At 42.7% G+C, this 25979-nt stretch overlaps 1 protein-coding gene and 1 non-coding gene across 2 annotated transcripts in view; one reads left to right on the forward strand and one right to left on the reverse strand.

Annotated features, from left to right (window-relative positions):
• Positions 1-13289, reverse strand: part of LOC124716836 (ice-structuring glycoprotein-like) — a 114470-nt gene extending 101181 nt beyond the window's left edge. The window contains exons 1-5 of the mRNA XM_047243389.1: positions 13138-13289; positions 7848-7994; positions 5595-5911; positions 1260-1308; positions 453-501 (exon numbers count right to left, since the gene is read on the reverse strand). Of these exons, the coding sequence (XP_047099345.1) occupies positions 453-501; positions 1260-1308; positions 5595-5911; positions 7848-7994; positions 13138-13152 (577 nt within the window). The 5' untranslated portion in view covers positions 13153-13289. The remainder of the gene's footprint in view (positions 1-452; positions 502-1259; positions 1309-5594; positions 5912-7847; positions 7995-13137) is intronic.
• A 5132-nt stretch (positions 13290-18421) lies between these two features.
• Trnas-gga lies at positions 18422-18504 on the forward strand. The gene is given in 2 exon segments: positions 18422-18461; positions 18470-18504. It is a non-coding gene; the product is annotated as a tRNA-Ser (tRNA).
• Positions 18505-25979: the final 7475 nt, after the last annotated feature.

Genomic DNA, 25979 nt, shown 5'->3' on the forward strand with positions numbered 1-25979 from the left:
TTTATAACAATCATTCTCTTGGTCTGACTTCTTCCACACCCAGCTCTCATCCTAAATCTTTAAAATATGTTACCAGTTTTATTTTGTATTTCATGTATATGATACTCTATCCCATGGTGCGCTAGTGCGCAGGTGCAAAATCGTCTTTTCTACGTCTTTAGCAACATCACAGAATACTTATGAAGTGTATGGTCACACATTGGTGTGAGCGAGTAGAAATACGAGTAAAATCTTTTTGTTGAATTGTGTAGTAATTAGTTTTGATAGGAAGACATGGATTTTCAAGTGGGACGGATATTATTCCATGTGTGTGGAAACCTGGAAACCTCACCATAATATGGAAGGAATGATTTTGGTGGATAAAACAGAACTATGGTTTTTGTATATAAGCGGTCTTTATTTACGTAAATAAAATGAATAGAATGTACAGGAAACAATCGACGGTCACTGACTTGAAGATGTAGAAAAGATGCTTGGTGTTATTAGTGGCAAGACCGCTACCTGTGAACAGAATAAAACCACATTTTTATTCTATTTAGTCTGTAAGTCATATAGAAACTGAAGCTTCAAATCTAATTTGACAGGTCATAATTGTGCACAAATTTCCTTCGTTTCGCCAGTAATTATACATATAGTTCTTAATTAATTACATAAAAATTCCAATAATAAGACGTATTCATATTCATTAAACGGGTGAGGGTGACATCGGCAAATTTCGTTGTAAGTTTTTAGCACAACTAATCAATAAATTCGACAGCAAATTCGATTAAAAGGGCTAAATAAGCATGAAACTGATTCAGAAGGAGACAGGAAACTGTAGAAAACTTGATAAATAGCAAAATTGGCATTAGTTCATTAGAGGATAGGTTTTATATTTTTAGGCGGAACTAAGTAATGAATTAACATGGAAACTGATTAAAATGAGGCAAAAAAGGATAAAGCTATGCAAAGACAGAACTTGAAAGCACTGCGTTCTTTAGTATCGTCACAAACTTGTACTAAATGACTGAGTATTGTACGTCAGCGGATCCGCAAACAGGACACTGTACTGATTAATTTCAGTCTCCCTTAAGCTGACTACACTTAGATAATGTTACGTTCAACCTGCGGCTCCTTCATATCTAACGAACCCTTGAAAAATTAATCACCCAATGGATTGGTAATAATTTCGCTCTGTGGTGTCACTTTGAGCTTAACACATTAAAAGTAGTTGCTTCTGCTACATACCTCTCAAACTAAGCAGTCACTTAGTGGAGGGCGTACTTGGAGATGGCGGGAGCTGCGTAGGAGAGAGAGGGGGCAGCGTACCTGTAAAAAGAGAAAGACGAAGATATCACTCATACTGCAACTACTTGTCCTCTTGTTGTATGCTTCTGTGTAAATCTCCCCTCGTTACGAACGTGGCACAGTGAAAGATAAAAATAATTTTTACAAATAGGAATACTTCACATTTTCATATCAACGTTATTTTTTTGCGCAATGACAATAAACTTTACAACAACTTCCTATGGTGTGCTTCAATAATACAACGTATTTAAGTAAAACTGCAAAATAAACAATAACCGCAGCAGAGTAAAGCTCGTCACGCCCCAGGAGCTATGACACTAATACAGTGTGAAACTGTCTCCAGCTTTGATAACGGCTTCAAATCGGTGTAGCAGAGAGTCCTCAATTTAGTCAAGGGCTGTCATATCCAGATGCACAAACGGACTGATGGCTAGGCTTCGTAATGACTGACATATTTATCATCTGCTGTTCCAAACACACTTAAAACAAAAAAAAAGAATAAAAAGACGCTCAATGAAGAAATTACCCGAATACGTGTAAGTGCTGTACATGCACTGACATAAAATGATTGTAACGTCAGAAAACTTTGGTATTTGTTCTCGAGAAAGAGCTTCAAGTAGATAACGCGTTGGTCCATCTCCGGCCCTTAGGGAAACATTTATTCGGTTTGACGATGATTGATAGATTTGTTGGATGTCCTCCTGAGGGATATCGTGCCAGATTCTGTCCAACTGTCTCGTTTGCTGCTCGAAATGCCAAACGCGTTAAAGGGACCAGACCGTAATACTCCAACCGTTCTCAGTTGCAGGGAGGTCTGACGACCATGCTGGCCAAGGTAGAGTTTTGCAAGCACGAACACAAACAGTAGAAACCCTTGCCGTGTGTGGGTGGGCATTCTTTTTTTATTGAAATATAAGCCGATGATGTCTTGCCATAAAGGGGAAAAAACGGGATGTACAGTACTGTCGATGTACCGCTATGCTGCAAGGGAGCTGCGGATGACAACCGAAGGGATCCTACTAGGAAAACGGCACCCCAGACCATCACACCTGGCTGTCCGGCAGTATGGTATGTTACAGTCAGGTTGATACCCCATTGCTGTCTGGAACATTTCCAAACACCTCTTCCGTGGCCTTCGTGACTCAGTACGAACCTGGACCAGTCAATGACGGCAATTCTATCCCAGTCGTTGAGATTCCAGGCCAAAGACATGTCTAGAGACGCCCCTGGAAAGCTTTGGGATACCAATCTGTCACCCGCCATGTGGCCCGACAACAGGATGGTATGGGGTGGCATTTATTATCCTACCCGCACCCCTTTGGCATGCTTACAGCGGTACGTTGACGATGTTCGACACCCTGTTTTGTTGCTCTTGTTGGTAGGACTTCCTCTGTTTACATTTCAGCAAGGTAATACCCGCCCTCACACGTCGAGAGAGTCTACCGCTTGTCTTCGTGCTGATCAACACCACCTTAGCTAGCAAGGTCGACGGTTCTCTCTCGCCAACTGAGAATGTCTGGAGCATCATGGACAAGCCACCCAGCATTTCGGGACTTTGAAAATCTAACGCACCAGCCGAATATAATTTGGCACGATATCCCTCCGGTGGAATACAATAATTCTATGAATCAATGCCAAGGATAAGGGACAGAGGTAGACCAACAAATTACTGACCTGCTCATTCTGTGAAGCTCTTTCTGTGTAATAAATCATACAATTTTTTCTGAAATTGTTACGATTAGTTTCTCTGTGCATGTATTTCTACTGATTTTCGTACCATTGTGATAATTCAGTCGTCGTCCGTCTTCTTTTGTGCTGGAGTGTAGTCCCAAATGTGTTCTTTGCGACTGGGTGCTACAAGTTGCCTGAGTCTCCAATGGAACAACATCGTATACACGCAACTCATCTCTGTGAGCCAGCCGCTGTGGCGGAGTGGTTCTAGGTGCTTCAGTCCAGAATTGCGCTGCTGCTACGGTCGCAGGTTCGAATCCTGCCTCGGGCATGGATGTGTGTGATGTCCTTAGGTTGGTTACGTTTAAGTAGTTCTAAGTATAGGGGACTGATAACCTCAGATGTTAAGTCCCATAGTGCTCAGAGCCATCTGAATCTTCTCCGTGAACAATTCTGTTCTCATGTTGGAAGACGGGAGCGTCAAAAGCGTACTCGTGATTAATGTGTGCATGAAACGGGAACATTTGGTCGCCGAAACTGTCGAAAATTAATCTCGGTGCGTGTTGTGTGTGACCCGAATCAGTGCATTCCAAAACATCATAGAAAGTGCTCCGGACTGACACTCTCTGCATACTGTGGGTTAAACGTCTCTTTGGGCTGTCAGGCAATCGGTCCGCTGCATTATCTGGAAAGAAAGTAAGCGCACTACACATCGGAGCACACTAGAAACCTCAGATAAGCTTGCGTCCAGTTTTTGTGTTGTTTGGCCCACTGAAGGTGTTCGCACTTTTACGTACCACTATGAGATACGGCCTCACGCAAGACACCCGGCTTATAATACCCATGGTGTTCAGGTCCATTCGAAATGTTTACTCCGAAACTGGTTGAGCTGTATTCGGGTTTGAAAGTGCAATTGACAAGACGTGTTGCTCCTCAGTGGTTCCTGTTGGGTAATGCACTTTTAAGACCACTCTTCTTAAGCCGTATTAAATGGCTGCAAGTGGTACATCGTTCCTTGTAGTCATGCAAGGCGCACTTCCTTGATCCACTATCAAATCAGGATACTTCATTAACGGTGCCATCACGAGCACGCTGACTCACGACGTCTCTTTTCTGTCACTCTGTCATGTCTCCTCATAGCTCCATGCTTCCGATTTGAATTTTAGTCTATGAGTTTGATGTCCCAGTCATAGGAAAACCGTGCAGTGAGGAGTGAGAAAAGCATTGAAGGAGATAAAAGAGAATCACCCAAAACTATGGCTAGAACCCCCACTCAACGGCCTCTAACAAAACAAAGGCATCATACCTGACCATTTCACCCTCTACTACGTTGGTTGCTTATTCACAAACATCCCAAGCTTACTGCTACCCCGTTGATCTGAACCATTGTGACCACCTGTTTAATAGCGTGATCTTCTACATTTTAAACATGGTAAAACAGAGATAATGCTTGGCATGGATTATACAAGTCCTTCACGGGATTTCAGAAGTACGTGGCACCAGATGTCTCGGCACAGAGCAAGGGATTGTGATTTACAGGCCTGAAGCCAATGCATGATATACGGTACGTTATAATGGGATAGATCAGGAGAAGACATCAATGTGAGTTCACTGTAATGCCCCTGAAACCACTGTAGCACAATTCTGCGCTCACCGGCCTGCATCTGTGGTGCGATGTGTGGCTCGTGCAGCAATTCGGCTATATGACGGAGAGTAAGGACCAAACAAGAAATCCGATTCATCTGACAGACGACACGTTTGTATCGATGCACGGTCAAAATTCAGTGATGATGTACCGACTGCACTCATAACTGACGACGTCGTTGTGTCCCCGCAGGAACAAGTGGGGGTCGTTTGATTTGGAACACAGTGTTCAAGAATGGTTTTTGAAACATGTGCTCCAAAACACTTGTGCCTAGACCAGCCTTGTACTCTGCCACCAGATCTGCCACAGATTGCTGCCAGTCCTGGATTACACGGTGGGGGATCGGACCTCTAAATTTTATGATGAGATGTGGTCATACAATACCATACAGCCTTCCCGTATGGGCATGATGTTTTGGCTCACAGTGTGTGTGTCTCCGTGTGTGTGTGACAGGTAACTTCAACAACAATAGAGTGCTTTACCCACAGAATGGTCCACTTTTAGCCATAATTATGGTGCTAATGTTCCCAGCTGTTATCTCCCCGCTCCCTACTCGAAATAAAAGAATCTCAGTTGGGAAGCAAATACTCTATATTTCACAAGAAGACCTTTACTACGTGGGCTATGGAAATGACACAAACTATTAGTGATCATAGTTAACTAGAAATTTGGGAACTGTTACGTTAACATACCACTGACTTGACATCATAAAGCCGGCAGGAGTGGCCGAGCGGTTCTAGGCGCTACAGTCTGGATCCGCGCAACCGCTCCGGTCGCAGGTTCGACTCCTGCCTCGTGCATGGATGTGTGTGACGTCTTTAGGTTAGTTAGGTTTAAGTAGTTCTAAGTTCTAGGGGACTGATGACCTCAGATGTTAAGTCCCATAGTGTTCAGAGCCATTTGACATCTTAAAAGCAATACTTCTCTTTGCCTGAAGACTACTCAGACCAAACATCGTCCGCCAGTAGCTTAAAGACTGAAAAATACTCACCTAGCATAGGAGTAGGAAGGTGCTGCATAAGAGATGGCGGGGGCAGCAGCATGGTAAGACACAGCAGGGGCAGCCGCGTAAGACACAGCGGGAGCGGCGGCTACTCTTGCGATGGCGGGGGCCGCGTAGGAGACGGCGGGGGCGGCGTAGCTGACTGCGGGTGCGGCATAGCTAACTGCGGGGGCGGCGGCCGTGTAGGCGGTGTAGGCAGGTGCTGCGGCTGCGTAGCTGACGGCGGGGGCGGCGTAGCTGACGGAGGGGGCGGCGTAGCTCACTGAGGGGGCGGCGTAGCTGACGGCAGGGGCGGCGTAGCCAATCTGAGGAAGCAAAAAAATTGTAAGCGCTCAATGATTCTCTGTATGGAAATTGGGTCTAAATATGATTGAGTAGCTGAGATACTGACGAGGAATTACTTATCTGTAAGCCGTTCGTAGCTAACAGTGATGTGCTATGAGAAACAAGTAGAAAGTTATAATTCAGAGTTAACTCTTCACTTAAATAGCATCCAAGAGTACTACGTTACTTTCGGGACATACTAGTAATAGAGAGAGAAAGAAAATTGTGGGTCATTTGAATCTATCAGTACTAGAAGTCACATTCGTTTTTTAATGTAATAATGATGTAGTGTATGACGTCATAAGCTGGTAAACAGAAGGAGAGCGAAACACTGTTAATGATTTTTGTACATATACATATTACTTTTTTTGGTATGTAGGTTGTGATGCCGGACTAACCTGTTCCATAGTCAGACGTCTAGGTTACATTGAAAGGTGAGTTTTTTGTTGAGAGTTAGTAAAGCAAAGGATTGTCAACATGGAAACTTAGTCATGCTGACATATTGATCTTTACCAAACACCTTTGCCTAGGTTAGGTTAACAGGAGGCAGACGGGCGTGAGCTGGCAAAGTGGAGCTAAAAGTTTCAGTTAGTCCGAAATTATAGTATCTGAGTATAGGTCTGGACTCACTCTATTTCCCTAATACAGTTCATTTTCTACTACTATTCATGAAAATTGATTATTTACTGGTATATAGTAATTTTCTGTGATGAGATGTTCCCCCCTACCATTGGAGCTGGAGATAGTGAATCATAGAATTATGTTAATGAGTGTCAACTTCCATGTAAGAGGCTCCAAGACAGAGAGTAAGAGGTATATGTGTTCCAAGCTCTCCGCCTTTTCCAGACCTAAACATTCTAGTCCTTTACTGTTTAGGGCACTTGAAAGCTCTCACATACGTTTAGGGCACTTGAAAGCTCTCATATACCAAAGCACGGTACAGGATGCACAGTTAATTATTTTACTGCCTTGTTACAGAAATATGTGGTGTCTATTTTTTCGGACATATCTAAAAGAACAGACAAAATTCTTGATCCTGTAGCCATATACGGTCCAGCAAAACTTTTCTGCTTTCCAAATTGATGTATGTCAGTGCCCAATGGCAGCTAAAGCCTTCATTTGGATTTATAAATTCCAGGTTTACATGAGTGTATCTGTTACTCAACTAACTGATGATCTGATGCATCTATCAACACAGAAGGAAGACAGTTTCAATATTTTGAGTAAGGAAGAATATTACTTGCTGTGCTGATATACATTCATTCTCTGTATTCCTATTATTAATGTTCTAGGAAAATTTGTATGAACTGGTCTCAAACACGGAAATATAACTTTTCCGGACGCATATCGACATGTTTTCTTTTTGTGTATGATTTGTTATCAACTGGAAGTAGAAAACATTTTTGTTACTCACATGGATGTTAATGAAATATCGTGATCGAACTCTAATTACAAGACAATTGTAAGAATGGTGAGAAACCCAATTTTATTGAAATTAAAATGGAAGAAAATACAACCAATCGAGGACAACAATGATAGATAAATGGAGTGAAAAAGTATACATATGTGCTAGAGGAGAAGGAAATGAGAATTAAAAGCGAGGTAAAGTGTAACGAGAAAGGAAGGGAAGGGAAAGAGTACGATAAGAAAGGAGCCAAAGAGTTGGGGAAGGAAAACAGAATCAGACAAAAGTTTCAGAAAAGACGGAATATCTTCTATGTATTGCGATTGTGACGGATCTATGGTTCAAAAATATCGTATATACCTCCGGCTGTATGTAGGAGAGGAAGATATCAATTGTAAAGTCACAGAAATAGCTGGGATTCGGCCGTATTATTAGTGTATTTATTGGGGCTAGTAAAGTGGTGCGTGACATTTTTACACGCCAGGTGTTCGGTCTGTGTTTGCTGTACTCACCGAGTGAGCGCCGTATGCGTAGGCCGGAGCAGCTGCGTAGCCACCGTATCCCAGACCAAGCAGTCCCCTCTTCTCTTGCTTCTTTTCTGCCGTCGCCTCCTTGTTCTCAACAGCCTGGGCGCACGCAGCGACGGCGAAAAGGATCACCTGCAGCAGAAAATAATGGAAACCTCTGATCATTATGTGTGCGAAATAATCAACAGTCGACTTATAGCTAGGGTGAGCACAGTGCACAAACGCAATCTTATATAGTTGCCAAGTCCAGTGGCAAACTGAATGCCGATCTGTTTTGGATTCAGAGAACGTTTGCGTAAATGCCATTAAATTCAACCTCTACTCTTTCTTCTGTTCTGTTGCACCTCAACAGGGCAATTTAAATAAGATTCAAGTTCATTCAGAGCTCTACCGGTAAGGACGTCATGCAAAATCAAACTCAGTTTTGGCATTCCACAACACTCTCTCTTGGTTCCTCTGCTCTTTATCATGGACATCGCTGATACGCCTGCGACAGAACAAGGAAATTAAGAAAACAAAGAATGTTCTAACAAATAGTTTGTTTAGGATGGTTGATTATTTCCATAAATGGAACCTCCATCCCAGTTCAAATAAGACAGCTTTCGCCTGAGGCATATACTTGAAAATGTGGAATTTAGAATCCCCTTCATCATTGTCAACTTAACTAAAAAAAAAAAACTTGTAAGTATCGAGAAGGAACTTAGGAAGAGCGTTTGTGGTAAGGAACACCTGACAGAGACAATTCCACATGAGACTCCACAGCATCTACGTTATGAACAATAGCTTCTCGGATTGCTCAAATTTTAAACCATTCCGCTCTATAAAACCACCATTTGCGGAATCTATGAACCTAAAAGCTAATAAATTTGATATTGTGCAGTGTTCGATGGACGTCTGGAAAGGTACTGCAATTTCGGATCTCAAGAAATTCCGATAAATGTCTGAAAAACTGACTGGCTTTGACCTCACAAGAAAATCCTGGATGACTGTCATCCAGAAAAGTAGACAACGCAACATGTAGTACGGATATGACCCATGATTCTGCCCGCCACGAATTCCTCTTTTTTCACCACCTCTTCATCTAAGAGTAGCACTCGCTACCTATGTCCTCAATTATTGGTTGATGTATTCCTATCTCTGCCTTCCTCTACAGTTTTTACCCTATAAAGCTCATTCTGGTACCACTGAGCTGTTTTTTTTTTGTCTTAACATATGCCATATCACCCTGTCTCTTCTACTTGCCATTGTTTTCCAAATATTCCTTTCTTCACTGATTCTGCGGAGAACCTCGTCATTTCTTACCTTAACAGTCCACCAAATTTTCAACATTCTCCTATAACACCACCTGTGAAATGCTTCAAAGTCTCTTCTGTTCCGGTTTTTCCACAGTCCATGTTTCACTACCATACAAAGGCTATGTTTGATACAAATAGACTTCTCCTGGCGACAAATTCCCTTTTTGCCAGTGCTAACCAGCTTTTGATGAGCTCCTTGTTCCGTCTGTCATGGGTTACTTTGTTGACTAGGTGCCAGAATTCTTTAACGTCACCTACTTCGTGATACTGGTATGAAGTTTCTCGCGGTTCTCATTTCTTCTACTTCTCATTACTAAGAGGGCAACTTGACGACGCCCAGAATACGACTGATAGTTCAGTTAAGTATTTTTGTAACCCAGACGTTTCTTTATCAATGCTATTCGGGTAGCTCACGTCAAAATGAAGCATTATGGGACTTAACATTTTAGGTCATCAGTCCCCTAGACTTAGAACTACTTAAACCTAACTAACCTAAGGACAGCACACACATCCATGCCCGAGGCACGATGTGAACCTGCGACGGTAGCAGCAGTGCGGTTCCGGACTGAAGCGCCTAGAACCGCTCAGCGGTCGGCATAGCTTACGTCTATTCTTGAGATTTGTAATAATGTCACACGATAGATAAATATATCTACAGTGTTGATACGGTAGAGCGAAAGCTTTCTTTATGAAAGATCAGAGAAATCAATCTCCTCGGTTTAGGCTACTATGGTGGGAATCTTGCGGAATCTTTTTACCAGATAGTGATGTCGAAGAGGACTCGTAACATCCAGTAGTCTGTAACATCGAGCCGCGTTAAAAATGTCTCTCTTTATTGAGGGCGTCTTTCCGCGTCTCTTACCAAGGTAACGGATGGTTAAAGTGTAACGAGACTCTAGGTGGCTGGAGCCGAATGCGATAACCGTTGGCGTCTTTCGAGAGTGCTGTCTAAAACCATTGACAGATGTCCGAACATGAATAATGGGAACTGAGACGACCGCGTCCCGGAGTTTTACAATCACGTATTCTTCAGCCTGCTGTAAATCTCTGCCGTCGAATCGTATGTCTCTGGTCAGCTGCTTAGGAAGTGAAACCCACCCCAAGATCTTTTTACAAGCACAAAAAACAGTTTTGCTTCGTTCGTTATAGGTTTTTTTGTCGTTCCACCTAGGTCCAATCAAACAGAAGGAGGACTTTTTGGTACCAATGCATCTCTCTTATGAAGACAGGATCCTTCAAATCGAAATAAGTGGTAGTAGGTCCACAACCGATGATATTGAGGTACAGAACCAAAGGTCGGAAATGCATATTTATTGTGATATGGACATACACCGCATGAGAACAAAGTAGGTCATAGTAAATGTTCAAAGTGACGACCGCTAGTCTCAATGCATGCATGGCGGCAGCACATGACGTTCTGCCGTACTCTCTCAAATATCCCTGGTGTCCGTTGTAGCAGAAGCCAGACAGCTTGGATCCTAGCAAAGAGGTCTTCATCCGGTTCTACGGGGCTTTCATCCACCAACGACTTGACGCAATGACACAGGTGCGAGATCCAGCGATCCCGCTGGCGTTGGGACAGTCCAATCCAAATGATGAGGGTATGTGTTGTTCAGGTACAGGTTAACATCGAAGTGGGCTGGTGCACCGTATTGTTGAAGCCACAGCCTTTAGCGGACAGCAAGGGGCACAGTCTTCAAGAATTGCATGCACTGAGAATGGCAACTGTCACTTTCAACAGTTATTATGAGCTACGTTGCTGTTATTCGGTGTACCCTCTGTATGTGCATAACACGATACAAAAGCATTTCCGACCATTGGTTTCCTGTCTCAATATAATCAGCTGTGGAACCACTAAAGTCAGTTTCAATTAGACCCAAACGGTTTAAGATACCCTGTATGTTCAAAATTCACTGTTCGTCTTGTTTAGTAGGGGCCTCCACACAATAGCAGTAAGATAGGTCAAACGAAAGTTTCGTAAAAATTCTCCTTTATAGACTTATTGTGTTTTCCTCAGAATGGTACCAATGAACCGAGGTGTACCACGTGTTTTACCTACCATTCAGCCTATGTAACCGTCCCATTTCCTATCCCTTCAAATTGTGCTGGCGAAGTACTTATATGAATTGACGGATTGTAACTGTGACTCATTGAATGTGAATCATCCGTACTGTAAAAAGCGCATACTATATTTTTGGTTTGTTAGTGTATTAAAATACACGTTTATGAACACATGGAAAAGCTGCCAATCGTAGCTTTACTTTTAATTATAGGTTCTGACTATATATCTGCCACTTTTTTCGTGCAGTATTTCACTGTCATAGTTAAAAGTCTGAAATCATTGTTAATATTGCGTGCCTGCGCTTTTGTGTAGCAACATCCTTCTCAGGGTCACGCATACAATTATTTCAACACAAGTCAAAGACCCTCAATCCAAGATAACATCTCACATACTACTTGATAAGAGACCCTCATTTCTGTACAGTAGTTGTTTCTCATAAACGTCGCGTTACGACTCAACCTATGTGCAACAAACTGCGTAATGCGCAACTTCACTCCCGACGTGCGTAGCCAGGTCCATCTTCGCCATCACGACACAACGCAGCGCGGTACAGATGGGCACAACAATATGCCGAATAGACCGCTCAGGATTGACATCACGCTGTCTTAACCGATGACTGTCGCATACGCCTTCAACCAGACAATCGTCGCAGAGGTGTTTGGAGGCAACCCGGTCAGGTTAAGAGCCTTAGACACACAGTCCAGCGAGTGCAGCCAGGTGGAGGTGCCCTGCTGTTTTGGGGTGGCATTATGTGGGGCCGACGTACGCCGCTGGTGGTGATAGGAAGCGACGTAACGGCTGTACGATACGTGAATGCCATCCTCCGATCGGTAGTGCAACCATATCAGCAGCATATTGGCGAGGCATTGGTCTTCGTGGACTACAATTTGCGCCTCCATAGTGCAGATCTTGTGAACGACCTCCTTCACGATAACGACATCGCTCGACTCTATTTGCCAGCATGTTCTCCAGACGTGAATCCTATCGAAGTGCCTGGGATTGATTGAAAAGGGCTGTTTATGAACGACGTGACGCACCAATCACTCTGAGGGATCTGCTCCGAATCGACGTTGACGAGTGGGCAATCTGCAGCAACAGTGCCTTGATGAACTTGTGGAAAGTATGCCACGGCGAATACAAGCATTCATCAATGCAACAGGACGTGCTGCTGGGTTTTAGAGGTACCGGTGTGCATAACAATCTGGAACATTAGTTCTGAATGTTTCGCTGTATGGCGGAACAACATACAATGTGTGGTTTTCATGAGCAAGTGTCGGCCGGAGTGGCCGTGCGGTTCTAGGCGCTACAGTCTGGAGCCGCGTGACCGCTACGGTCGCAGGTTCGAATCCTGCCTCGGGCATGGATGTGTGTGATGTCCTTAGGTTAGTTAGGTTTATGTAGTTCTAAGCTCTAGGGGACTGATGACCTCAGATGTTAAGTCCCATAGTGCTCAGAGCCATTTGAACCATGAGCAATTTTCTGTACAGGTTCCGGAACTCTCACAACCGAGGTGATGCTAAACTTTTTTTGATATATATATATATATATATATATATATATATATATATATATATATAGAGAGAGAGAGAGAGAGAGAGAGAGAGAGAGAGAGAGAGAGAATGAGCAGCGGAGCGGTCCTGTCATACTTGCGGGGGGCTCCCCTGATGAAACTTGTTTACGACGATCATTTGCCGTACAGATCAGAGTACCTGGTTCTCCTATCTTAAGTATTCAGGCCTTCTATATATCGAAGAACCTATTTCGTATGTTTAGAACTTTGTAAACACTCTGCAGTACCGTATGTAACGACAGCGCAAATGTATCCCTGAAAGATGAAGCTTAAGTACAGACACGTGAAACAGTATTTGGGTACCAGACGGTAGCGACCGTCTATTGAAGTGAGTAATCGTGTACTTACGAGAGCGGCCTTCATGGTTGGTGGTTGCTGGCTGGGTGGTTGGCGTACGGATCACTGCTGCCCTGCGGGGACTGATGTAGCTGAGCGGCTCGCGGTGGGTCCTTTTATACTCCGCCCCTTCCTTTCTCTTTCTCTTTGTCGCCCCGGCGACGGGTTATACAGGAATCCTGGCCCCGGGAGCACGTGGTCGTCCGTCGCGGAAATCTGCCGCCCACCAGCGCCGCTCCGCGGACGTTTTGCGCACCTTTACTCTCACACACACACACACACACACACACACACACACACACATACTTCCCTGTCGGCAAGGGAGCACGAGTTACGGCCGGTGGGCACTTTTGCCATTGGACGACACAGCACGGTGCCGAGTTAATACGGCCACAAGGTCACGCCATCTGGAGATGCCGACTAGACGGGTGGGTTCCCTTATTACGAACGGATACGCACGTGATTTGTTGAACAGGCAAAAGCTGTGCGGTGTAAAGTGATGTAATATCGTTTGACCAATACGAAGGACTTAGAAATAGGCATCCACGGCGCTGAAAAGCAGCTCAAAAGCGTTAAAAACCAAGTTAGTCACCCAGTCTTGATGAGATTCTCCTGTTTTACAGGAAGTGTGGGAGACGGTGGCACTTGTACGCATGGACACGTTTACGAAAAGCACTTTTCTCGGGACCCATTTTTCCTACGGCGCTACCGACACGGCGGGTTGCTATATACCTTATATTATTACATCCACGGTCTCAACACATCAATCATCGTCAAAATAGCGATGGAAGATTTATACTGTCACCTGTTGAGGACCCACATGTACATCGTGGAGCCGCTATTGCAGGAACTTTTTGTGTTTCTGTGCAAGGTGAGCAAGTTTTGCTGTCTCATATATCGAAATTCCTTGGGAACATATCTTTTAGAATTGAGAACAGAGAAATGTATGTTCGTTTACAGTAGATGATTCTGCTTTACAATTTACATTTTTATAACGTGAAGGCTTAAAAGTTACTACCGAAACTAATTCAAAATTCGCGACGAGACACGTTTAAGCAGTCTTGTTGACACACTCTTATGCACTATTTTACACAGTGTAAACAGGAAATTAGCGCTCATAAAAGTCAAGGAAGCTTTAGAACATCGCCAGTTGGTAGCGTAATCCAAAAAGCTGAAGAGATAGGATCAATTGACAAGGGATTTCAGATCGATTCCGTATCGCTGGATTTCCGGAAGGCTTTTAACACTGTACCACACAAGCCGCTCGTAGTGAAATTGTGTGCTTATGGAATATCGTCTCAGTTATGTGACTGAATTTGTGATTTCCTGTCGGAGAGGTCACAGTTGGTAGTAACATACGGAAAGTCATCGAGTAAAACAGAAGTGATTTCTGGCGTTACCCAAGGTAGTGTTATGGGCACTTTACTGTTCCTTATCTATATAAACGATTTGGGAGACAATCTGTGCAGCCATCTTAGGTTGTTTGCAGATGACGTTGTCGTTTATCCACTAATAAAGTCATCAGAAGATCAAAATGAGTTGCATAACGATTTAGAGAAAATATCTGAATGGTGCGAAAAGTGGCAGTTGACCCTAAATGACGAAAAGTGTGAGGTCATCCACATGAGTGCTAAAAGAAACTCGTGAAACTTCGGTTACACGATAAATCGGTCTAATCTAAAAGCCGTGCTAAATACATAGGTGTTAGAATTACGAACAACTTAAATTGGGAGAAACATAGAAAATATTGTGGGGAAGGCTAACCAAAGACCGCGTTTAATTTGGAAGGACACTAGGAAAATGTAATAGATCTAATAAGGAGACTGCTTACACTACGCTTGTCCGTCCTCTTTTAGAATACTTCTGCTCGGTGTGGGATCCTTACCAAATAGGACTGACGGAGTGCATCGAAAAAGTTCAAAGAAGGGCAGAACGTTTTGTATTATCGCGAAATATTGGAGAGACTGTCACAGAAATGATACAGGATTTCAGCTGGACATCATTAGAAGAAAGGCGTTTTTCGTTGCTACGGAATCTTCTCATGAAATATCTATCACCTTTTTTCTCGTTCGAATGCGAAAATATTTTGTTGACACCGACCTACATGTGGAGAAACAAAATAAGGGAAATCAGATCTCGTCCGGAAAGCTATAGGTGTTCGTTCTCTCCGCGCGCTGTGCGAGATTGGAATAATTCTGAATTGTGGAGGTGGTTCGATGAACCCTCTGCCAGGCACTTAAATGTGATTTGTACCGTATCCATGTAGATGTAGGTAGATGTAGATGAATAAAAAGAAGAAATTGCTAAAAAAACTTATTTCACTCTGATAAATGTGAGACATAAGGATCAAGTTTTGTAAGAGCAAGGACCGATAAGGGTAAAATGTTGGTAACAGCAAGAACAAAGAAAAAATTCGATCTACCTCCTTCTGTTGTCATTATTACTGATCTGTCCAAAGCCTCTATGGTCTCCTGTCTTCTGCCATCCTCTGCCAGACCCATGAATTTTCCCTTCCTCTTTATGTCGTCCACCATCATGTATCTCGTTGCTCTTCTCAATCTCCTCTCACAAACTAGTCCTTCCAAAGTGTCTGTTTGCTAGCACCCCGTCTCAATAAATGTCCCATTCAGCTCTTTTCCCTTTCTCTTACAACTCGCAACAGTCTGATGAAGAGAAAGAAAACGCCTTTCTATTTCTGCTTGAAACGATATAACCAATCAAAAACAAATCAAGAATAACGCCAGTGCTTTAGATGTCAAAGGTGGGTTCACGACGACTGTGCCACAGGAAACATGTTTTTTTTTTTTTTTTTTTTGTGCATAGATTGCAAGTCTAACACTGATGATTAAAAGACCATTTATTAGTATTCAGAATTCTACGTAGGCGATATTCTGGTTACAGTCCGGCATTTGTTTACTGCCAGAAAAACGTATCTTGATATTTTGAAAATTTCAGTTGCGTGTTTTGCTTACTCGTTATTGTGTGTTGCGTGAAAGTGACTCCCTAGGTGCGTAAATCCTCTCCATACCCGGGTAACGTTTACGCACTCGAACTTACATAGGATTATTTTCCACTCTTAAGTGTAGTGTCGAGTTAGATGCACATGTACCAAATTACACTTTAACATTCACGTTATGAGAACAAACAACTTTAAACATGATAAATCTAACCAAAAAAAAACTGAAATCCACGTAAATGTTCCCTAGTCTCTCCTACTCCTAGGCATTGACCCTGTACTCAGTTTGCATTTACAGCGAATTTATCGCACGTCGCAAAGTTACTTGCAACAGGAAGAAGTGGTAGGTGACTCTGTACAAGGAGCGTAAAAGAACGGACCAGCAGAATTACATACCAGTTTCTTTAACACCGGTATGCATGAGAATTATTGAACAATTTTTAAGACCGATTATAACAAATTTTCTCGAAGCATGAATTCTCCTGCCCACAAATCAATACAGATTGAGAAAGCTTCACTGTATGGAACTAAGCTTTCATTTTTCTCGCACGATATTCTGTGAACAGCGAATCAAGGGAACAGACAGCTGCCGTATACCTAGATTTCCGGGAAGCCCCACAGGACATTGCCACGGAACGCCCAAGAGTGCGGAATTTATCCTCAGATACCTGAGCCGCTGCACGTAACAGAACCCAGTAAGTTGTCTTGGTTGACCAGTGTTCATCAGACATAAGAGTGACGTAAGCTGTGCCCCAAGGAGTTGTGATAGGACAGTATGACTGGACAGAGTTTCTATTTGGTATGACGAATAGAAGCTTGTTGTACAGTAAATGCAAGAAGAAATATGCACTAATGCACATCATGAGTAAGTTGCGAATATTTTATAAGCAGTGTTCCGTTTGATACACTCACATCGGTTAATTATCTTACAGACATTTTATGTCATTGTAAAATTGGAAGAATTTTGTGACTGCTGTTTCAGCTCCTTTCTTAGTATTAGCTTTAGTAAGAAGTAACGAATGTCAGTGTTCCCCTCGTCTTGTAGCCATAGAAATTACTTTCTTTTTCAAACGGCTGTGGATTATTTGTCTAATTCCACTAGGGAATATATATTTTTGGGTGAAATATTTGTCTCCGAAACTTACCAAATAATAAGTGGAAGTAATATTTACTTAAATAGGTAAATGTAAGAAACGGTATTATTTCTATAATTTATTTATTTATATTCCCAAAATATACAACAATAAGTCTTTAATTAAGACTTTCTTTCTAAATTGTGTACAAAACAATTTCAATCAAATTTCTCTCAATTTTTTCATAGGGAGCTGGAAAAATTTCAAAATATGGTGGTGGATGCAACATGAAGTGCGTAATTGGCTATGTTTAGTTGGATGTTTTGGTGACGGAGTGTCCATTTGTCAGATGTTCAGATGAGTACCCATTCTTCTATATACAAAACTCGGCGCTCCTTCCAAACGACCTATCGACGAGATATACATTTCCTGGTGTCACAGAGCTATAAACTGCCTGAGTGTGCCGTTTGGAATCATTCAGGGAAAAATTGTGGAGAATCTCCTCATTCCTCATCTGATCAGTCCACCGAAATTAAACATCCTTCTGTAGCACCACGGCTCGAAACCTCCGAGCCTCTTCTTTCCCGCCTTTACCACAAATGTACATTGCCATAGATTTAGTCCGTGAATTTGGGATAGAGTTCTTTTATTGTGCCCTTTATGTCTGTGCTCGGCTGCTTTCTATGTCCTCCTTTCAAGACAGTAGGAATCCTTCTCTTCACCTTCTTTGTGGTTCCCAATTTTGATGGTAATTTTACCGCTAATCTAATTTTACCTTTTCCTCATTACTCTCGTATCCTTCGGTAGACTCCTAGTCCATTGTGTGTCCTCTTTGGACTATTCATTCTGTTCAACACATTCTGCAGTTCTTATTCACTCTCACTTATGATACCACTGTCATCAGCAGATTTATCATTTATATCATTTCTACCGAAATTATAATCACACTCCCTGAAACTTCCGGTTATTTTCCTCATTACTTCCCTGATGTACAGATTGAACAGTAGGGTCCTAAGACAACGTACCTGTCTTACACCCTCCCCATCCCAATCACTTCGCTCTTGGTTTTCCACTCTTATTATTTCCTCTTGGTTCTTGTACATATTGAATATTATCCGTTTTACCCTGTACCTTAGTCACATTTCGAACATGGGACGCCATTTTATATTGTACAAGGCCTTTTCCACGTCGATAAATTCTATGACCTGTCTTGATTTATTGTTTATTTTTGCATCCATTATCATGCAAAACGTCAGGACTGCGGCCTGCCTGGGTGGCCGAGCGGTTCTAGGCGCTACAGTCTGGAACACGCGACCGCTGCGGTCGCAGGTTCGAATCCTGCCTCGGGCATGGATGTGTGTGATGTCCTTAGGTTAGCTAGGTTTAAGTAGTTCTAAGTGCTAGGGGACTGACGACCTCAGACGTTAAGTCCCATAGTTCTTAGAGGCATTTGAACCATTTGACTGCTTCCCTCATGCCTTTACCTTTCCTAAAGCCAAACTGATCGTCTCATAACGGTTCCTTAGTTTTCTTCTATGCCTCTATATATTTTCATTGTAAGCATCTTGAATGAATGAGCTGTTAAGGTGATACTAAGATTCTGGAAACATTCCTCAGGCTATGGCTAAGCCATGTCTCCACAATATCCTTTCTTTCAGGAGTGCTAGTTCTGCAAGTTTCGCAGGAGAGCTTCTGTAAAGTTTGGAAGGTAGGAGACGAGGTACTGGCAGAAGTAAAGCTGTGACGACGGGGCGTGAGTCGTGCTTTGGTGGCTCAGTTGGTAGAGCACTTGCTCGTGAAAGGCGAAGGTTCGTAGTTCGACTCTCGGTCCGGCACACAGTTTTAATCTACCAGGAAGTTTCGTATCAGCGCTCACTCCGCTGCCGAGTGAATGTCTTATTCTGATACTAAGATAGTTTTCGCACTTATCTGCTCTCGGTAACTGCGGCGTTGTGTGGACGGTTTTCATTCCGCATGTCTGGTAGTACACTATCTCTCCGAAAGTATTAGTTGACATTGATATGGGGAGTGTCCATCCTTCATCTTCATAACGGCTTGACCTCTGGTGGGGAACGAGGCGTCTGAAAGCCTGTAGAGGATTGGCTGCCAATTCTTCCTCAAGCGCCGAAACCAGAGAAGATGGTGATGTTGGACACTGGCGACGTTCTGATTCATTCCAAAGGCATTTGATACGCTGCGTTATTCCAGGTTGTTAACGAAGGTAGAAGTATACGGAATTTCTTCTCGGACATGTGTGTGGCTCGAAGACTTCTTAAATAATAGAACCAGTATATTGCCCTCGATACGTGTTCATAGGAGACAAGAGTATCGTGAGGAGTGCCCTGGGAAATGTGACAGGAACGCTTTTGTTCTCTATTTACATAAATGATTTGGCGGGGAGGGTGGACAGCAGTCTGTAGTTGTTTGTTGATGATGCCGTGGTGTACGGTAAGGTGTCGTAGATAGACGACTGTAGAACGATACAAGACAGACAAAATTTCCAATTGGTGTGATGAACGGCAGCTAGCCGCAAAATGGAAATATGTAAGTTAATGCGGATGAGTAGGAAGATCAAAGCTGTAATGTCCGGACACACAAGCGTCCTACTTGACACAGCCAGGACGTTTAAATATCTGAGCATAGCTCCGGAAAGCGATACGAGAAGAAACGAGCATATGAGAATTGCAGTATGGAAGGCTAATGGTCGACTTCGGTTTATTGGTAGAATTTTAGGAAAGAGTAGTTCACCTGTAAATGAGACCGTGTATAGGACACTGGTACGACCTATTCTTCAGCATTGTTCGAGTGTTTGGGATCCGTACCAGATCGGATTGAACATCACAGAAATTCAGAGGCGGGCTGCTAGATTTGTTACCGGTACGTTCGAGCAATACGTGTTACAGACATGCTTCGGGATCTCAGGTGGGAATCCCTGGAGGAAAGGCGACGTTCCTTTCGAGAAACAGTATTGAGAAAATTTACAGAACCGGCAATTGAAGCTGACTGCCGAACGGCTCTAGTGCCGCCAACATACATTGTGCGTTGTGCGTGTGGGCCAAGACGATAAGACACGAGAAAGTAAGGCCCACAGTGAGACCTATAGACAATCGTTTTTTTTTTTTTTTTTTTTTTTTTTTTTTTTTTTTTTTTTTTTTTTTTTTGCGAGCGGAACATGTAAGTAAATGACAAGTAGTGGTACAGGGTGTCTTCCGCCAAGCAGCGTACCGTTTCTTGGTGAGTATCTATGTAGTATGTAGATATAGATGTAGGGCGCTCCACAGCATTTCATGTCGGGACACTGGACGGGCTTCTCCATTTCAGGAATGTTACTGTACATGGACCACTGTCTCATAGGTGATGGGGTATGACTGGGTGCACTGCTATGCTACTGTTCCTCTAATCTACATAGTACGCAATGCCACAAAATGTGTTCATACCTTCCGGATTCAGTGTTTTCTTAAGTGCAGTAAGGGGAGCACACACTTGCAATGAGAAACACCCCCATGCTGTAACACCACTTACCTACACTTCATTGTTGGCACTCACCATGATGGTTGGGTAAGTTTTCTACGCATTCTCTAAACCCAAGTCCTTCAACGGGACTGACAGAGGACGCAGCGTCATTCGTCACTGCAGATGACTGGTTTCCACTAATGCTATGTCCTGTGGCGTTGCCCTTTACACCACCTCAAGCAAGACTTTGCATTGGCTGAAGAAAAGTGTGGCATCCAAGAAGCTGGCGGATCAATGTACCCCACTCTTCTTGACTCCCAGCCCCCCGTCATTGACCTACCTGGTATAACGGTAGCACTTTTGAACAGACAGGTGTTTCCTCCCAATGATTTCATGCAATTTTACATACATCCTCTTGAATACTGGGCAGACTCTGTCTTTCGGAACATGAGGTCTACTTGGTGCTGGTTTCGCTGTGGTTCTTCCTTAGCGTTTCTACTTCGCAATCACATTACTAACATTGGACTAGTACAGCTTTAGAAGTTTCACTTACAACTTCCTGACTGACAGACCAAGTCGATATGTTCTAACTTTTCGTCTCCGGCTGCGGGAGACATCCTCGGAGTTGAAGTGGCGAGATGCAGTAAGATATGTAAGGAGCCCAGACAATATGGAGGTGTTATAAAATCCTCGGGGACAGAGCTAACAAAATTTGTGCCCCGTTTTATGTACAAGGCGAGGTTAGCCACCTACGGTCGACATTTAAGAAGAATAGCTGTTCTAACAAGGGGTTTAGTCTGATACCTCTTGCTCTATGTATGCGCCGATTTTAGCCGATTACAGCAGTACACTTGTGCCGCTACTTGTAACCATGGTTTTATCATTCTGTGATAACTGTCTGTCTTTTTTATTACGTCTATTAGCAGAATTAAAGATCGCATTGAGAAAGTGTTAGGTAAGTGTAGAGTTGAAACTATTTTAATGACGTACAGGAAGATGAAAAGGAGAAAAAAATGGAACGGCAAATGTGTACGACATCCTTTGGCAGCCCGCGGTATTAGCCCACAACTCGAAGGAAATTTTTGTATACCAGGCACACGAAAAGAAGTGTTAACCAAAGAGGAACTGCCGTCCGGGATGTAAGGAGAAATCTAGAACATGTACGTCAACACAGCAATCACGAAATAAAATTCAGTAAGACGAGAGTCATATAGCAAATATTACATTATCAAGTTCTCGTGTATAGAAAGCCTATTAAGATTTATAAACACAGCAATAATTTCAACAGGAAAGTGTAAGGCCTCCAATTAGATGAAATAAGGATGTCTACGGCTCCCAGTGAATGAAAAGCGATTACTTTCAATCGAGAATGTTGGCACTACTAGAGATAGTGACGGACTGTGGTGCCCTCTATACTGCCTATAAATTTACCTCTCCCTCGAGTTCCGATTGCACATCTGAGGATGATCCTTGTAGCCGGAGACGAAACGTCAAGGCAAAGTTTCACATATCAACGATGACCTATCAGCCCGTAAGTTTCAGCTGATGTTGACACCGGCCGTGAAAACACGTAGTGTGAGCCTTAGAAGAGTGGGAATGTCCTTGATGTGTTTGTTACTCGTGTGACATCCAGTCACTAGCCCACGTTCGAATTCACTGCACTCTCCTGACCTTTCTACTCTGAAGTTACTGCATCTCTATTGATAACAGAATACTTTTCGCCTCCCTTTTATACCTGTCGTCCGCTGATAACGTCATCTAGTGATCATTTCCGTTTTACATAAACGTGTTCGGATACGTTTGATGTGATAGTAGATATCTCCGGGCTTAGACGATACACACCACCCTCAATGGTGTTTTGGCTGCCTCTTCTCCTTATGGTTTTAGATATTCCAAAGGAATAGCGAAAGTGCTTCCCACCTTAATTGATAGCAAATCTTCCAACTGTAATAATGTCTCTGGTTAGTCTTCCACATCGACTGCGGTATCTTATTCTACGACATCATCACAGAGCTCCTCCCCGACGTAGAAGCCTTTATTATAGTCTTTCGACCAACCCGCTTTGCCCTCTGCATTCAACAGTGAAAGTCCTCTTGCCTCTTAATGTTGACATCAATACAGGAGCGAAAAAAAAGTGACGCATCCAGTTTCTGTCTCTTTGCTTAGCTGATTTGTTCCGGGCCCTCTAGAGTTAAGATTCAGTCTGAGTCAACTGCAGCTCACAAACAAGTCACTTAAAAGTAAAAAACCAAAAAGAAAATAACACGTGTTTCAGACTGTTTAAGAACCTCTCTGCACACGAGAACAGAAAAGTTGCAGCGCAGACGAGTTTCTGAAACAGCCACCTCAGGATGGGTCATTTTCAAGAGTAGTTAGTATGAGAGACACAGTAGTTAAAAACCTCGCTACAGGTATTTTAAGCACCGCTCTGACAATCTTATCTGCCATCGTTGGACATTTATCCGTCAAGAGACTTTTCGCAGAGGGCCCTTAGCTACGACATTAGACGCGGCACAGGGGGAATCAAGGAGGAGGAATTTATTACCTGCTGAGCGCGGCGAATTACCCACGAGCTTGGAAAATACCTTAGCTCACTCTTGTTTACAAAAAGGGTACCATGTCGGATGAACAGAATTACAGCCCAATATAGCCAACGACAGTCGGTATTTTCTGTGATATTTCTGAGGCATCTGAATGCGTAAATCATGTTGCCCTCTTAGAAAAATATCAGTTTTATGAAACTGATTGCCTTGGACACCATTGTTTTCATTCATATTTAACGCATAGAATGCAAACAGATATGCTAAGTAATTCAAATTACGTTGGCCGGGTGAGAAATCACGAAGAGTGTTGCACAAGGTTCAGTTTTGGGTGCATTCCTATTCATTATCTATTAGGACGACCTTGAGAGAAATTTTCGTTTCTTTACATTACATTCAAATACTTAAAGTGTTAACATGTTTGTATTTTCAATACATGATGTAATCATCTACGTCATCAACAAACGTTTGGCATCTGGTGTGCAAATTTTAAATTCTAGATCGATAAAACTCGATTGGTCTGTGAGCAAAATTTTTGGAGTGGGAATTTTGGACCACATTTATTTTTCAAAATTTGTTGCCACTTGGAAAATTTTGTAGCGATCGGAATAAAATTAAATCCGATGGCACAATGTAGGTGAGTATGGTGGGTGAGGAAATACTTTCCACCGCAATTCATTAATTTCTTCTAGTTTGTACTATCGTGTTGCACAATAACGCCTTTTCTGCTGACAATCGCTGGGCGCTTTTCAATTAAAGATAGATTTATTCGATCCTTTTGTTCACATTATAGGTTGAAATATCCCCTTAGGAAAATTTATGAATTACTGTGCTGGTAAATCCCTTACGTTGATTGATTTTCACACAGCTGAGCAGAACTGAAGTACTCAGACGCTTCTCTCTTTACTTATTCTGATCAACACTAAACTGACACACAATATTTTTAGCGCAACGCAATCTGAGTGTCAATAATCCCTACAAAAGAATGGCCCTGACTAACAATAACCTATACCTTTCATGAATCACTTACCTTACAAATATCTTCGTTACTCGAACTACTGAAATACAGCGAGCGCCAATACTGCCAGCTAAATAAAAGGATTCTAACTGCTGAAGGCACTAACTACTGATAGGCATAGTTAGCAAATGAGAGATTTTGATAGAGAACAAACAATCTATTTACCTTAATAATATTCAAAGGTCAAAAAATGGTTCAAATGGCTCTGAGCACTATGGGACTTAACATCTGTGGTCATCAGTCCCCTAGAACTGAGAGCTACTTAAACCTAACTAAGGACATCACACACATCCATGCCCGAGGCAGGATTCGAACCTGCGACCGTAGCGGTCACGCAGTTCCAGACTGAAGCGCCTAGAACCACACGGCCACCCGGCCGGCTTCAAAGGGCATATATATATATATATATATATATATATATATCAGTTCATGCTATACAGTATTACAAATTTACTCTTTCTGATGGACATACGTCCAGATCTTCCGCTATTAAAATTCTGCTATGTCTCTCCCCACATCCACCACTGCTGGCGGCTACGCGCTGTTCACATCCAACTGCCCAACACTACAATAGCGACTATTTCAACAATGCCACCCAGCCACAGACTGCACACAGCACAGCCAGTGATTTTCATACAGAGCGCTGCGTGGCGTTACCAACATAAAAACCTAAACAGCCTACTTACAAGGTCGGCATTCACAGTTGGTCCAGGCTTCACCACTTCACAATTAACGACCCAGAGAATACTTCACCAAACACACAAAAGCGACTTTGTGTGATGTAAACCTGGCTTAGATGTGTTGCGATTCATTCGGATAGAGACACTGCCTTTTCCATTTTGGATTATCTTAGAGGACGCACTTGTCTTCTTCGATTATATCACGACCAAAAAGCGGTTCTGTATTGCGCAGCTGAAGCAAGCAAAGAGTTGCGTATGGTGGATTGGTTATATTTGTTTGCCTTTACAAATCTGCTCCAAATGTTCTTGGATGTTCGACCAACGTTGGTTAACAATATTTGTCTGTTCCTCGACTATCTGACAAGGATTTGCTTCCACTTCCGCTCTTAACATGTCACTGTCTAAAGTTGGAGGACTTCATAATCGATTTGAGTCAGAATGATCATCATCATCTTTAGCATTTACGAACGTCTAATGAATCTGGATTAACACAGTAAATGTTTTTGGTAGCAATTGTTATTTTCACAATAAATTGCAAAAAAAATAATATTTCATTATTTACGAGTAAACAGGTCACTCTAACATTAAAATATCATTGGCTGACTTCCAAGCACACGATGAGCTGATAAATAACTAACGAATATCGACATGAGGATAAACGACGTTACTTTCAGGTCGCTCTGATATGCTAATGATCTTGCAGTTAACATTCACCAAACAGAAATGGTACATGTTGTTGATGACACTGGTATTATAATAAATCCCATTAGAGGGCAAGCAACAGAAGAGATTTTACCATGGTGTTTTTCCAACAATTACTCAGTGGTTCTCTGAAAGTGGATTACACCTAAATTTAGAGAGAACACACTACACTCAGTTTTTTTAGAACAAATGGGAGGATAACCGTGGTCGAGGGGTAGCGTCTTTGATTATTAATCAGAACGCACTCGGTCCCTGGTTCGAACTCGCCACCGCTTACACTTTCATTAGTAGTCATCATTAGCGGCCGAAGACTTCCGACATAAGAAGTCACCCTCATTCTGCCAACGGCTTTCTCAAAGAGGGCGGAAGAGCAGATAGAGGATCAGGGCACTCTCTTGTCCTTGGAGTGGAAAAGTGCACTAAAGACGGAAG

The sequence above is a fragment of the Schistocerca piceifrons genome, chromosome 9 (genome assembly GCF_021461385.2).
Source record: "Schistocerca piceifrons isolate TAMUIC-IGC-003096 chromosome 9, iqSchPice1.1, whole genome shotgun sequence".
In the NCBI taxonomy this organism is placed as follows: Eukaryota; Metazoa; Arthropoda; class Insecta; order Orthoptera; family Acrididae; genus Schistocerca; species Schistocerca piceifrons.